The sequence below is a fragment of the Lynx rufus genome, unplaced genomic scaffold, assembly GCF_022079265.1.
Source record: "Lynx rufus isolate CCGP_SWC_20201006 ecotype Redwood Valley unplaced genomic scaffold, mLynRuf1.p SCAF_24, whole genome shotgun sequence".
In the NCBI taxonomy this organism is placed as follows: Eukaryota; Metazoa; Chordata; class Mammalia; order Carnivora; family Felidae; genus Lynx; species Lynx rufus.
Genome location: NW_025814839.1, coordinates 19,091,138 through 19,106,460, shown reverse-complemented (window position 1 = coordinate 19,106,460; position 15,323 = coordinate 19,091,138). Strand labels below are relative to the sequence as shown.

Sequence of the window (15,323 nt, the reverse complement as noted above, 5' to 3'; positions counted from 1 at the left end):
CATGAGGACTTTAAGACAGAACACAAGGGAAGGGAAGCAAAAAGAATATAAAAACAGGGAGGGGGACAAAACATAAGAGACTCTTAAATAAGGAGAACAAACAGGGTTCCTGGAGGGGTTGTGGGTGGGGAGATGGGCTAAATGGGTAAGGGGCACCAAGGAATCCACTCCTGAAATCATTGTTGCACTACATGCTAACTAACTTGGATGTAAATTTAAAAAACAAAAAAAAATTTACAAAAGGAATAATTTTGGGATAAAAAAGTAAAAATAAAATAAAATTCCTAGACCTTCAAAAAAATTTTTTTTAATGTTTACTTATTTTTTGGAGAGAGAGAGAACGCCCACGTGAGTGAGGGAGTGGCAGAGAGAGAGGGAGACACAGAATCCAAAGCAGGCTCCGGGCTCCGAGCTGAACTCACGGACTGCAAGATCATGAATGACCTGAGCTGAACCCAGTAAGCCACCCAGATCTTTTACATAAATTCCCAGATCTTTTAAATAAAAATATACCTACTCGGGAGAAATACACTCTTCCTGACACTGAGGCCTGAGACCAAATTTTCCAGTGAGTGCTCAGCAAGAGGACCACGTACAGTAGCACAGTGTTCATTCCACACAACGCCGTGCCTGTCAAAAATCCAAGAGCAGGCTTACTACTGCTGCCATGTGCACTCCTCAGCAAGGAGCACATCGCACTGAAGAGGGGAAGGTGGCCTGCAAGGACCAGCTTACGCTTTCTGGTGCTGGATTCTCAAAACAACATCAGGAGGTGTATATTGTCATTTCCCTCTTACGGGTAAGGACTGAGGTGTAGAGAAAGGAAGCAACCTTGCTCAGTCAATGAAATAGCAAATGGCAGCACTGGGATTCGGTTCCAGTCGTTTTTTTTTAACATAACATTTCAGAAAACAGGCCTCCTGTGAAGGGACTGCCACCTAAAAGAAAATCAGAGGGAAAGAGCGCACCGAGGGGGGGTGGCAATTAGGCAAATAAAAGGTGAGCCCCAACTTGACCCTCAGAGAAAAGCTTATACATTCAACAGCCATTTTCCACCAGCACTCCTTAAATTAGCTTCCCTGGATCCTCTGGAGCTGGTAGAAACACCACGACAGGTGACAGCCCATAAATGTAATAGTCTTTAGATTACCAAATTAACGGGAGGAGAGAAAATATACACAAGAGAACCCTCAGCAAGAAGCAGCCCTGGCGTCTTTAGAGGAACAAATAAAGGTAAACTCAATCTCACTTTGTAATTATATTATTGAATTTGGGTGGCAATGGCACTATCCTATCCCATCCAAATTTGCATAAGCATTTATAAGATACAATGTGCTGAGATTGCTGACAGACTATCTCAAAAGGAGAAACAGAAAATAGTGAAAGGATAACTTGAGAAGGTCATGAAAAAGAGTATCATTTTATATTTATGCTTATTTTTACATTTTCATTAATGATTTAAGGAAATACATTATATATAAGGACGTAAATATATCCACAGGAGAAGTAGTTTAACTGATCTCTTGGTTGGTGAACATGAGTGAAATCATAAAAATAAAGTAAAATAGACTTACGAATTCAGTTAGCAGTATCAGCAACACTATAAAAAAATCAAGTAAGTTTCTCTGTGTCTCCCTCTCTCTCTGCCCCTCCCCTGTTCATGCTCTGTCTCTCTCTGTCCCAAAAATAAAATAAAACGTTGAAAAAAAAAATTAAAAAAAAAAAGGGGCGCCTGGGTGGCGCAGTCGGCTAAGCGTCCGACTTCAGCCAGGTCACGATCTCGCGGTCCGTGAGTTCGAGCCCTGCATCAGGCTCTGGGCTGATGGCTCAGAGCCTGGAGCCTGTTTCCGATTCTGTGTCTCCCTCTCTCTCTGCCCCTCCCCCGTTCATGCTCTGTCTCTCTCTGTCCCAAAAATAAAATAAAACGTTGAAAAAAAAAAAATTAAAAAATCAAGTAAGTTTCAATATGGATAAATAGAACATATTTATGTGGGAACAGGGCATATTAACGTAGATTGGCCCTACCTTTAAAAATAATGAAATCTTAGGGCACCTGGTGGTTCAGTCGATTGAGTGTCCGACTCTTGGTTTCAGCTCAGGTCATGATCTCACAGTTCCTGGGTTGGAGCCCCTGCTTGAGATGCTCACTCTCTCCCTCTCTCCCTGCCCCTCCCCTGCACGTGCTCTCTCTCCCTCTCTCTCTCTCTCAAAATAAAAATAAACTTAAAGAAAAAAAAAAGAAATCTTGAAACTTCCCCAAAAGACCAAACCACAGGGATGCTATGCACACCACTAGAGCTTTGTTTCCTTATAGAAGCACCTGGACTAGGGAGCTTTCTCTTTTGCATTTAAGAATTGTAAAAGAAGAAAACCAAAACCAGAAAAACGATGTAACAGATCAGACCTATATGTAAAGTGACCCAAACTGCACAGATACACAACAATGGCAGGAACTCAGAAAGCTGCAGGAGGCTAAAATAAACAGTGGGTAAAAAATGGGCAGCAAATGATGACAGATTTTGTGAATTGCAACCATACGACAAAAAGAGAGGTCATTAAGATGTGAAATGATGCACAGAACAACACCGTGCCAAGGAACAGCCTCTATAAAATGTTGATAAGAGAAGCCCACATGGAATAGGTACAGGGGTAAAGGCAATGCTAAAAATAAATGAGATAAATCAAATCGCCTTAAGGAAAGAGAAGAAAATACTGAAGCGCTCCAGGCACCTGTAAGATGCGGCTTTCTCCAGGGTCAGCCTTAGGTCATTCGGTGTAAGATAGGAGAGAATGCAGCACAGAAAACCCTAAGGGGGACAGGACAGCAGCACTGAACTCTCTCTGGAAGTGCAGGAAGGTTTTCTTACATTTATCTAAACAAATTGCTTCAAAGGCAAAATGGTAAGTATGATTCTGCTGATCTCAACACATTCACTCCAATATTCTAAGGCAGCAGCAGAAACACCTCAGAATAAAGAAGTGATATCTTCAAGAACTATATATATATACATATATATATATATATTCCATGTAAATATATATATATATATATACATACATATATATATCCCATGTAAATGTATATATATTCCATGTAAATTACTTGCAGAAGGATGTAGGGAGAGAATGAGAAAATGCCAGAAAATGGCAAGGAGAGACAGATTGATTTTTGTTGTTGTTGTCCACTTCCCCCACCCGCCCCAAGCCCTGGAGCTCCAAAGCGCATCTGTTCTAAGTCAGAGTTTATTAACAGCAGGTCCCCCAGTGGGAGAAGCCATTAGGTTCCTACAAGCTAAGACTCAGCTTTGTATGGGGTTATAAAATCACATGAGGAGAGATTTCCTTATCACTTTTTTTCTAAAACATGAAATATTCAACTTTCAGGAAAACATTTTTTATAGCTATGAATTGCCCAGAGACGGAGTACCATTTAGTTCATCAAACTTTTACTTAGCTTTTATTTTGAGCCAAATAGTGTATGAGCCAGTATATTAAAACTATATAATGCCACAAACACTTTCAAAACTAGATGTCTAATGACACTGCCATCAAAAATTTTAGGTTCATTCAGAAACGTACCATTTCAGAGACAAAATAAAGTTCTGCCTGACATAATCTAATATGGAATATTATTCGCTGTCTACTATTTGCCACCAATCTGCCTCAGTGTATCCATCACTGCAAAGATGACTATTGGTGTACCCTTTCAGCCTAATCTGTCCAAGAGCTCATTCAGCAAAAATCCATGTTTCTCAGAGTGAAGTCAACCGGTTTGGGGCCTTAGAACTCCTCCAACCTTTGATACTAGTTCCAATCCACTGTTTTTCCAGAATACCAATTGGTATAAAACAGAAGTAACAGGAGAAAACCATGTAAACTAGTGTCTGTCTTTTCTCTTTCCTTTTAATTCAACATAGTTTTTTCATGTCCCTCTGAAAAACGTTAGACATAGCCTACAGTTAGATCCATTATTTCCTTTTACGCAATGTTAGAATATCTAATATCTTCTCTCTCTCATTTATTTCTAGATGGCATATTGGTCCAACTGAGCAAATCAATTTACTACTAGAGGTGTTGTGATTTAGAGGTATGGAATCTCAGAACTATTTTTAAAAAAGTATTCTTTGGATAACCCTGAAATCCAGAAAAGTTAATTCATTCACCCTAGTCATAAAGTTAGTTTATGAAAAATGTGAAAATATAATCCAGATCCATAAGCTTCTGCACCAGTGTTCTTACCACCATCCTGTTCTGCCTCATTAACACCAGCCATGGACAGTGATTCTTGATCTTCCTTTGTGTAAAATATCCAATCTTGGTCAAAGCAATAACCTACCAATTCTCAATGTCCAAAGTCTTCAAAGGCTAGGAATGTCCTACTTTAAATTAGTGTCAGACCAAACACTTTCATCATATTTACCTCTCATGGGAGATTTCATGGCCGCTTCTACCATCCCCACCAGAAGCTGGAGACTCTTGGGGTCCTGAGCCAGTCCAGATGCAAAGGCTGCCAGGGCATCGGCATGACGTCCGAGGTACTGGAGGGCAACACCCTGTCGGAAGTATGCCTGGGAAGAAAGAAAAGATAATGCGCGTTTTACTTATATACTATGCTCCAAGAAGGCTGATGGTGATTATTAGAAAAACTGGTCAGCAGACCTAAAACTGACATCATCTTGGTTCAAAAACCTAGTAAATAGTTTGAAATCAATTCTGATTTCTTCCAGCATAATAAAATGTTAGCATACTTCTTTCAAGGAAATGATATTAAAACTTTCACTCTTTGGGGCTTCTGGCTGGCTCAGGTGGAAGAGCATGCAACTCTTTTTTTTTTAACAAAGTTTTTTTTAATGTTTATTTCTTTTTGAGAGAGAGAGAGAGAAATAGAGTGCGCGTATGCACTTGAGCAAGCCTGAGTGGGAGAGGGGCAGACAGAGAGGGAAACAGAATCTGAAGGCTCGAACCCACAAACCGGGAGATCATGACCTGAGCCAAAGTCGGACACTTAACCGACTGAGCCACTCAGGCACCCACAGCATGCAACTCTTGATCTTGGGGTCATAAGTTCAAGCCCCACGTGGGGTGTAGAGATCACTGAAATAAATTTTAAAAACTTAAAAAATTTTTTAAACTTTCACTCTTGTCACTTCTAGAACATTGATTAATTTTATCACATTCTTTGGCATTTATTTACAAATCCCTTTTAATGTTTTTTTGGTAATTTTTAAAATATATTTTAGCCCACCTTTAAGCTCCTCAAAGTCAAGGTGTTTGGAAATTTTTTAATATCTCACCAAAGTATCTGGTACAGTGCAAGATAAATGAGAGACACTCAAATTCTGATTATTTCAAATTTTCCTCTTTTCTATAATTAAAGGGAAAAATCAATGTGTGATGGTTATTAAGATAATTTTAATAATGAGTGCTATAATATAGCTACATTTAAAGTGTTTCAGACATAATATTTAAAAGCTGTTATCTATGTATGCTTTGCTTAGAAACAAAATAAGATTACTGGCCTTTGTGTTCTTTAATTGGATTAGTTTGAAAAACTAGTATGATCAATTCTGATTAGAAGAAAACAGCCTTCCTTCCAGCTAATTGCAAAAAGGGCCAGAAAATTAATAAAATATTTAAATTTTAGAATAGTCTTAAGAACATGCAGTTTGTTTTCAAGCACACAGAGTCAAAAGAAGTAAAGAAGCAAAATGTTACTAGTATATAACCAGGTAAGGACCTTGTACCTGATTAAATGATACATAAAAATGACATTAATGGCTCACCTAGGGAACTCAGTCAGTTGAGTGTCTGATTTCTGCTCAGGTCACAGAGCCTGCTTCAGATCCTCTGTCCTCCTCTCTCTTGGCCCCTCCCCTACTCATGCTCTCACTCAAAAATTAATAAAAACATTAAAAAAAAATTAGGGCACCTCGGTGGCTCAGTCAGTTAAGCATCCAACTTCGGCTCAGGTCACAATCTCACAGTTCGTGAGTTCAAGCCTCGTATCGGGCTCTGAGCTGACAGTGTGGAGCCTGCTAGGGATTCTTTTTCTCTCCCTCTTTCTCTGCCCCTCCCCAACTTGCGTTTTCTCTTTTTCTCTCTCAAAATAAATACACTTAAAAACGTGTTCTAAATGACATTAATATATTCATGGCCTATATGGCATCTGTTTCTAAAATACCTGGCCTCCTATTTAACTTAAATACTCTTCTAATATTATATGTTTGTAACACAAATTTAACTCTTTCAGTCCAATACACTTTGAAATTGTCACTAATTATATTCATGGGATCTAAATGAAGCTTCAAACAACTCCTAAAACTATCACTCAATAAACTTAATACATAATTTTATAATTTTGTATATTACATACACACTGAGATCTCTCGCACTTATCATGTTCATAAAACATATGTACTTACCTTATCTTATTTCATTTTTATAACTACTCTTTGAAGTAATTTAAGACAGGTAATACTATTAAGTGTTTCTATTAAGAAACAATCCATAAACAGAATGAATCCTCAATTATGGGCTATTCAGAGTCCTATTAGTTTAAACTACCAGCAGCTGTTAAAACTCAGACCCTAGTACGACAATAACCTGTAAATGCACTTTCATTACTAATTCATAAGATCATTTCCTTTCAATGGACTCAGCCACTGTTTTAATCTTTAATGTGTTTATAGATATTTTTCACTACACTTTGCACGTCACACTTTAGGTGATTTCTAGAATCCAAGAGGCAATATATAACATATAGGAATTGAATAATATTATATTGAATAATAAAATATTTAAAATATTTATTGGACTCCCCTTACATTCTGTTGGTCTGTAATTATGTATTCTTTTTGCCGTTCTTTTCTCAATATTCAATAGAAATAACAAGAATAGGGGCGCCTGGGTGGCGCAGTCGGTTAAGCGTCCGACTTCAGCCAGGTCACGATCTCGCGGTCTGTGAGTTCGAGCCCCGCGTCAGGCTCTGGGCTGATGGCTCGGAGCCTGGAGCCTGTTTCCGATTCTGTGTCTCCTTCTCTCTCTGCCCCTCCCCCGTTCATGCTCTGTGTCTCTCTGTCCCAAAAATAAATAAACGTTGAAAAAAAAAAATTAAAAAAAAAAAAAGAAATAACAACAATAGTTAATTTTATTGTGTACTTTCTCTGTGTTAGGTACACTGTGTGAAATTCTTTTTATTCAATCACAGTAACCCACAGTCTATGTCTTATCATCATCAAGTGAACTCCATAGTGGCATTTCTGTCACAAAAGTATAGAGAACTAATTTTTATTCAGCAGCTATTTGTACATGCAATGAATATATGAATATATGTACATGCAATGAATATTCCAAATAAAAACAGCTATAGTTTAGCTTTAATGCAGCATTTGTAGAAAATGTAAACTAAAATAAGTATACTTATTTATATAATATCTATACATGTATATATGCCAAATACCTGTAAATTATAATTATTTATGGAAAGAGATAAAAAATCTCTGTGGTTATTGATTTCAGGTATATATTTTAAGAAACAAAAATCTATTATGGTAATCATTTCAATTACAGTTACAATACATGTAAATCAAATCATGCTTTGTACACCTTAAACTTATAGTGCTGTTATTTCAGTGAAGTTGGGGGGCAGAAAAACACACAAAAATCCTATAGTAGTCTCAATGAATTCTGATAACTTCTTGTATATTTAAAACAAAACATTATCATTCATTACTTCACCGAAAGAACAACCGATTTCCCTGTCGGACAACGAAATCATTTATCTATTCTGTGTAGGTAAGCAAAGTCCAGTGTTAATGTAAGTTATGGTCTCAAGTTTTACATAGTAGTTACAAAAAAGAAGAGTATGCATGTTTTGTTTTCTTAGGGCACTCAAAAATAAGATGAGAAAAAGTACGACTTGGCCATACTGCCCACAACCTGGCTTCTTTTCTTTAGAAGGTTTTGAAAAGAGATGTAAGAGAGAAGACTTAAAGGTCTCTCTTATGCCCCTCCAGAATCCCCAACTCAACTTTATAAGATTTCCTCAGTGAAAAGCTTCAAAGTTGTATCCCTGTCAAGACATAAGCACAATTAGTCCAAACTCATAGATTTGGACTCCCCAACTTTTTTCTGTACGATATTCATTGCATGTACATATGTTCGTATATTCATTGTATGTACAAATAGCTGCTGAATAAAAATTAGTTCTCTATACTTTTGTGACAGAAATGCTACTATGGAGTTCACTTGATGATGATAAGATAGACTGTGGGTTACTGTGATTGAATAAAAAGAATTTCGCAGTGTGCCTGACACAATAAAATTAGCTATTCTGATTATTAGTTAATGAGAAAAGAACGACAAAAAGAACACATAATTACAGACCAACAGAATATAAGGGGAGTCCAATAAATATTTTAAATATTTTAAGGTTCAATATCACTCAATTCCTGTCAATACTTCATTTACTTCTCTCCTTGTTCCCTAAAAGACTGTCTGCAACTGGGAACCCACTGCTCCCAGACAAAATTTGAACCACCTGACTAAAACAAACTAGTATTATCAGGTCTTGGGAGATGTAGCAGCCACCCACAGGATCCTATGCCAGTCTTTTTCAAAGCAAAGGTCAAGATGTGCTGAGATCCACAGGGTTTCCCACAGCTTCAAGAAAACTCATGTGTGGGGCGCCTGGGTGGCGCAGTCGGTTAAGCGTCCGACTTCAGCCAGGTCACGATCTCGCGGTCCGTGAGTTCGAGCCCCGCGTCGGGCTCTGGGCTGATGGCTGAGAGCCTGGAGCCTGCTTCCGATTCTGTGTCTCCCTCTCTCTCTGCCCCTCCCCCGTTCATGCTCTGTCTCTCTCTGTCCCAAAAATAAACGTTAAAAAAAAAAAAAAAAAAAAATAAATAAATAAATAAATAAATAAATAAAAGAAAACTCATGTGATCTGCTGTAGCCCATCTGCTTCTTCCCTACTGGTCCCTGCTACTACTTTTTCTCTTACCATCACAGATTTCACAGGAAGCTGCTTCATCTGGGAAAGGGGCAAATTTTTATCATTTGAGATTGAGTAGAGACAGTATATGGGCAGCAGCGAGGGAAGGTGGGGCCCAGGAAGCCAGGTTGAACACTTGATGTCTCAACAACCCCCTCACATACACCACATTCTGGCCAGCAGATGGAAAAGGAAGGGCAATGCAGCAGATGGAAAAGGAAGGGCAATGTGGATTCACCACCAAGAGCACCTATACCTGAGAACAATGGTTTTAACCTGAAGCTTTAGCTAAGAAGAGAAATTTGGAGGGAGTTGGTGAACACACGGGACTAAAAGTGGGATGCCTAGAGTTTCAAGTGTTGGCACTCATTCATTTCTTGTTGTTCATCACAAAGAACCCTCAATGATCAGTCCACACATGCCACTAAATGATCTCACAAATAATAAAAATACAGTTGGGTTACCAGAATAAGTTTCCATGCTTCCTTCCTTCCATTAAATTCCCTAAAAATATATAGCATTTAGGCACTGTGATGTGTACCACAAATACAAAGAAGCAGTCAGGGCTCCTACCTTCAAACGATGCACAGTCTAGAGAGGAAGAATATGAAAAGCTCTAAATATCTTGACTGCTACCTTCAGTAACCACTTACTAATAGTAAGGGCTTGTAATATTTTAGCAATAATGAAAAAAATGTAACTAATGACCAAAGTCTTTATGCCCTGTTTTTAAAACTGTTGATACTTGCTTTTTTATTATGTGGCCATTCCTCTCATCTCAGAGAGTTTGCAATGGACTGAATGTTTGTGTCCCTCCATATTGCTATGTTGAAACCTAATCCCCATGGTGATGATATTTGGAGGTGGAGTTTTAGGGAAGTGATTAGGTCATATGAGTGGAGCCCCCCATGAACGTGATTAGCAAGCATCCTTATAAAAGAGATCCCAGAGCTCGGTACCCCTTCTGCCATGTAAGAACACAGCAAGGAAACGGCCAGCTATTAACCAGGAAGTAGGCCCTTACTGGACACCTGCCGTCACCTTGATCTTGGACTTCCAAGCAAGCAATAAATGTTTGTTGTTGAAGCAACCCAGTCTATGGTATTTTGTTATAACAGTCCAGATGGACTAAAACAGGGTTAAAGTACTAATACTCAAAAACTAAACATGGGAAACAATAAGTTATTCACCCCTCAAGCACCCCTGGAGTTTGACCATAAGCCTTTACTTCCAACATTCCATTTCTGGTTTCCAATTCTATTTTTTTTTCTTTTTATTTTCTTTTTTTTAATGTTTATTTATTTTTGAAAGAGAGAGAGCGAGAGAGACAGAGTGTGAGCAGGGGAGGGGCAGAGAGACAGGGAGACAGAGAAGCCAAAGCAGGCTCCAGGCTCTAAGCTGTCAGCACAGAACCTGACGTGGGGCTCAAACTCATGAGCTGTGAGATCACAACCTGAGCCGAAGTCAGACGCTTAACTGACTGAGCCACACAGGCACCTCTAGTTTCCAATTCTAAAACATCACTGAACTCAGTAATAACATAACATCCTACTCTCCCACAGCTCAAATGAGTGATAAGGTAAATTACTATGCATGTAGGTTCATGTGTATATTCAGGACATAAAATATAGAACAAATACATGTAATATATAATGCTACACAAAATTAAGTGTGTTTGCTTACATGTACAATCTATTACTTAGTTCAATCATTCACAAATATTCTGCGTCAGTTTCATCTGTACTTTCTTCATGTTATACTCTAATATTCCTAATCTGTCTTTCACTGTTTGAATTTGAACATTTTTACATTTTCTCAAGATTAAATAAGTCTATAGCATGGTGATATACTTTCTAGCCAATCATACCGCCTGCTACCACATCATCACCACCTTTTTCAACGATGTTTATAAATTGTGTAATTATTTTACTGAGTTTTCCTTTACTATTTTATTTAAAAATGAGTAGTAATAAGGAAAATAGAAATGCCAGTTCTAGCTTTTTAAAAGGCAGCTGTATTAATCTATAATTTAACACAACTGGTTGAAAAATGAAAATGATTACAGGGTGCCAAAAGCAGAAAAACTTTCACATCCCTGGATCCCTGGATGTACACGGTACAACTGAGCACGGTTTTGTTGTGATGGCAAAGAATAAAACCAGAGACTATGTAGCAATGATTCTTGAAAGGAAAGGCCTGATTTGGTATTTTATTTTTTAGTTATCTAGGAATGAACACTTTCCACTCACTGAACCTGTCAATCTCTAGTTTAGTACTGTCCTACTTAATATTTTATACATTTGACTTTCATATACTTCTCCAGGACTGCTTTGTATGGGAAAATAAAAGACTATTACTTAAAAGATATGCATATGAGCAAAATGTAAATATGCACACATCGCCGACCATAAAATTATATAATATAAATTACACATGATATCACATAAAACTGTGATATATAAAAATGAAGGCACAGGACCCATATCCTTACTTGGTTTTCACCATCTTACATCATAGATACCCACATGGATACATACATGCACATTAATTTTGTTATGTATATTGTTGTGTAAGTTTCCCTTAGACAAAGGGAGAGAATACTAGAATTTCTTGCAGTAATATAACTGTTCTCTGTACTATCTAATAATGGTAGCCACTAGCCAGCCACACTTGGCCACTGAGCACTTGAAATGTGCCTAAAGTGACTAAGAAATTAAAGTTTAAATTTTATTTCATTTCAATTACTTTAAATTTAAATAGCTACAAGTGGCTAGTGGCTACTGCATTGGACAACGCAGTTCTAAAATTAGGTCCTCCTCTAGCAACAGACCTCCAAAGACAAATCTACACTGAAAGTTGAAAGGGGAGATATTAGGGGCACCTGGGTCGCCTATTGGTTGAGCGTCCGACTCTTGATTTCAGCTCAGATCACCATCTCTGGGTCATGGAATCAAGCCTCACATTGGGCTCTGCCTGCTTAAGATTCTCTCTCTCTCCCCCTCTGTCCCTTTCCCCACTCGTGCTCTATCTAAAATAAAAAGAAAAAAGAAAGGGGAGATATTAAACAAGACTAATAACTACTGAACTAAAGCTCTGAATGAGAGCTATGTGCCTTACTCCCAAGGCACCTGTGGTGGAAGAGAAAGGACTCATTAGGCTCTCTGGAATCCTATCCTGATTACTTTTTAGCTGTGTGCCTTTGGCCAGGGCACTTAATGTAACTTCACCAAACTTCATGTTTCATTTCCACTTATAGAGAAGATAATAATGATGACCTCAAAGTGTTGTAACAATGACTGCTGACTGATACCACAAGAAATATAAAACACAAGTAGCTACTTTTTAAAAAGTTGAACTGAATTTCTCACTAACCTTCCTCTTATTTGGTATTTGCTGTTTAATCAAGTGGCTCATCTGCTTCACCACTTTTTTTTAACTTTTTTTTTATTACTTATTTTTGAGAGACAGAGAGGGAGCATGAGCAGGGGAGGGGCAGAAAGAAAGGGAGACACAGAATCTGAAGGGAGGCTCCAGGCTCTGTCAGCACAGAGCCTGACACGGGGCTAGAACCCACAAACCATGACATCATGACCTGAGCCCAAGTCGGACGCTTAACCGACTGAGCCACCCAGGCGCCCCTGATTCACCAGCTTTTGATCAGAAATCACCTTCGGTGAAGTGGGTGAGGGACTGATAAAAATTAGGCATAAAACAAAAATAAGTGATCATAATGATCACCTTGAGTCACTAGCAAAATAGTTATGCTTGGCATCTTCTGTTTAAGAAGCCTGTAAAGTAGGAAATGCATTTGAAGGAAATTTTAAAATCGTAAGTGTTTTTAAAAATGTTCACACTTTGGGGTGCCTGGGTGGCTCAGCTGGTTAAGCATCCAACTCTTGATTTTGGCTCAGATCTCGATCTCATGACCTCAAAGCCATGAGATGGAGCCCCGCATGGGGAGCCTGCTTAAGATTGTCTCTCTCCCTCTCCTCTGCCCCTCGCACATTCCCACTCCCTCTCGCTCACTTTCATTCTCTCTCACACAAAAAAATAAAACGTTTACACTTTGGCAGTTGATTGCGTAAGCTTCAATTTTCTAGTAAATTCATTATTTGGGAAAACATCATATGCAGTTTAAATAAGGTCCATCGACCCAGGTGAAAAAGAAGAAAGAGGTGGCAGAAAATAGATGACCAAAAAAATCTATCTATAGAAACATGAAACAGTCTTCCAGAGACTTTATAGTGATAACACTGATGAGAATTACAAGGTGTTGTAAGGCCCAAGCCTGACACCTATTTTAGAATTAATGAGAGCCCCACCTTGCTATAAGCAGTCCCGCCACTGTAAATCATCACTAAGTTCTACGGCATATAAGTAGGTGTTTTATTTCCCCCCAGTTTTTCTGGTTATTTGTTGAACTGCTAATCCTGTACCCCGCACGGGCTAGGTGCTTTCCATAGTTTATCACTAACCCTCATGCTATCTTGCAAGAAGTTCCTATAATACCTTTTGCCCAAAAGAGGTGGTTATGAAACTTGCCCCAAATCACACAGTTACAAAGTGAGACAGACCCACTGCCAAACTATTTCTCTTTCCAGTATTCCACACTACCTCTTTGATAAGAGAATTAATGGTGTGCAATTAACCTCTAAATCAAGGTTTTTGTCTGGGAACTCTTATGCTCACAAAATTCACTCTATGGAGGCAGAAATGAAGGAAAATCAGAAATGACACAGAAAATTTATGAACATGAATATTTAATCTCTATTCCATTAGCAACCGTTGATTGTAGAACAATTTTTAATGAATTGAAGGGAGGAAAAATTCATTTCATTAACCTTTCATATAAATGTATTATTATTGAACCAAACAGGCCACTGTACTTGCAACTCAGTTCGATGTTAATTAGATTACAAGCATGAGGCTTTAAATCATCAAGAAACAAAAGGAGCCATCAGCAAGCTTCTCAGCCAATGCTTGTTTGTTTGCTGGCTGAAATGGATTTCTACCTGCAATACAATTTGCTAGGCTTCTTTTATTTTCTGACATTTTCAAGTGAATTTTCTCTTGCTTCTGTCTGCTGACACTTTATATTAAAAGTAAAAATAAAAATAAAGAAAACCCTGAGAATCAGCAAAGAACACATTCTTCATGTAGCAATATGTTTTACCTGCTCAGCTGGGAGTAATCATTCCTATCTCTCCAGAAAACTACACTTCTATTTTTTACTAGTCTGCCTGATTATATGCTGAAAGCACATGCAAGAGATTGGAAGCTATTTTAGCAAACACCATTATTGAGTTTGCAACCCAGAGTCAGAGGCCCAAATGGCCTAAACATAATGTTCTAACCAAATCTGCAGCTGTGAATTGTTTTTCTCCCCAACATCGGCTCTGGGTTCATTTAATATCAATTTCTAAAGGAAATCGTCTCTCAGTCCTGATTGTTTCATATTGTATCAGCTATTTCCCCAAATTAATTTTTAACTAATTGTATCAAAAGTGTTAAGGTAAAAAAAATTACAAGGAAATCCTATTTTAAAAATAAATTAGAAACCTGATAAGAAGTTAAAGAAAAGATGAAATGACAACCAGGAGTTAAATAACTAAGTAGGTGTCATTTTCTAGTGTTGGAGGGACTCCCAATGTTAATGTTTATGTCAGATTATAAAACGTGTGTACCATCATCTGGAGTTTCTCTTCTAAGCTTTAAAAATAAACAGTGAAAGAAGTCTGAGGTCCCTTAGAGCAATGGTTCTGAACTTTCCGTATCTTGTGCCTTCACTCTATGGGTGTGGCATAGGAGGGTTGTAAAATCATGCCAAGAAGAAAACCAGAGAATTTCCTGAACATTCTCCAAGAAATCATCTGGCTTTCACATGAGTTCTATGCCCCTACCCTACCAATTCTCAATTAATCCTGGAACACAGAGTTTGTGTGCCTTCACACACACAGCCTGCTCCTGGGGAATGTGCTAAGACCAGAAGCAAAACGGAAACAAAATAGTGGTGGGCAGAGAGAATGGTGGATGTGGAAAAACAGTGAAGCTAACGATGTGGGAATTAAAAAAGACTGAATTCTCACCTACTTATTGAAAAAAAAAAACAACAAAACAGTTGGCATGTCACCTACCATAATGTAGCTATACCTAAACCATGCCAGATTAATGGGAATGCGTTCCTTCCGGAAAGCAGCCTAACAGAAATGACTACCATAAGTGCTGTGTATTGGGATATAGGAGTTCTACCTAAGGTTTCTGTGAGCACATGAAACTCCACCATCAGTAACTCACTCCATAATTTTTCTATCAACCCTTGTTTTTCTCATAA

At 38.2% G+C, this 15,323-nt stretch overlaps 1 protein-coding gene across 2 annotated transcripts in view; it reads right to left on the bottom strand.

The window, feature by feature from the left end:
• TTC28 (tetratricopeptide repeat domain 28) overlaps positions 1-15,323 on the bottom strand; it is a 429,855-nt gene that overhangs the window by 311,213 nt on the left and 103,319 nt on the right. For both annotated transcript variants that reach the window (XM_047088065.1, XM_047088066.1), the window contains exon 2: positions 4,421-4,568. In XM_047088065.1, coding sequence (XP_046944021.1) covers positions 4,421-4,568 — 148 coding nt within the window. The remainder of the gene's footprint in view (positions 1-4,420; positions 4,569-15,323) is intronic.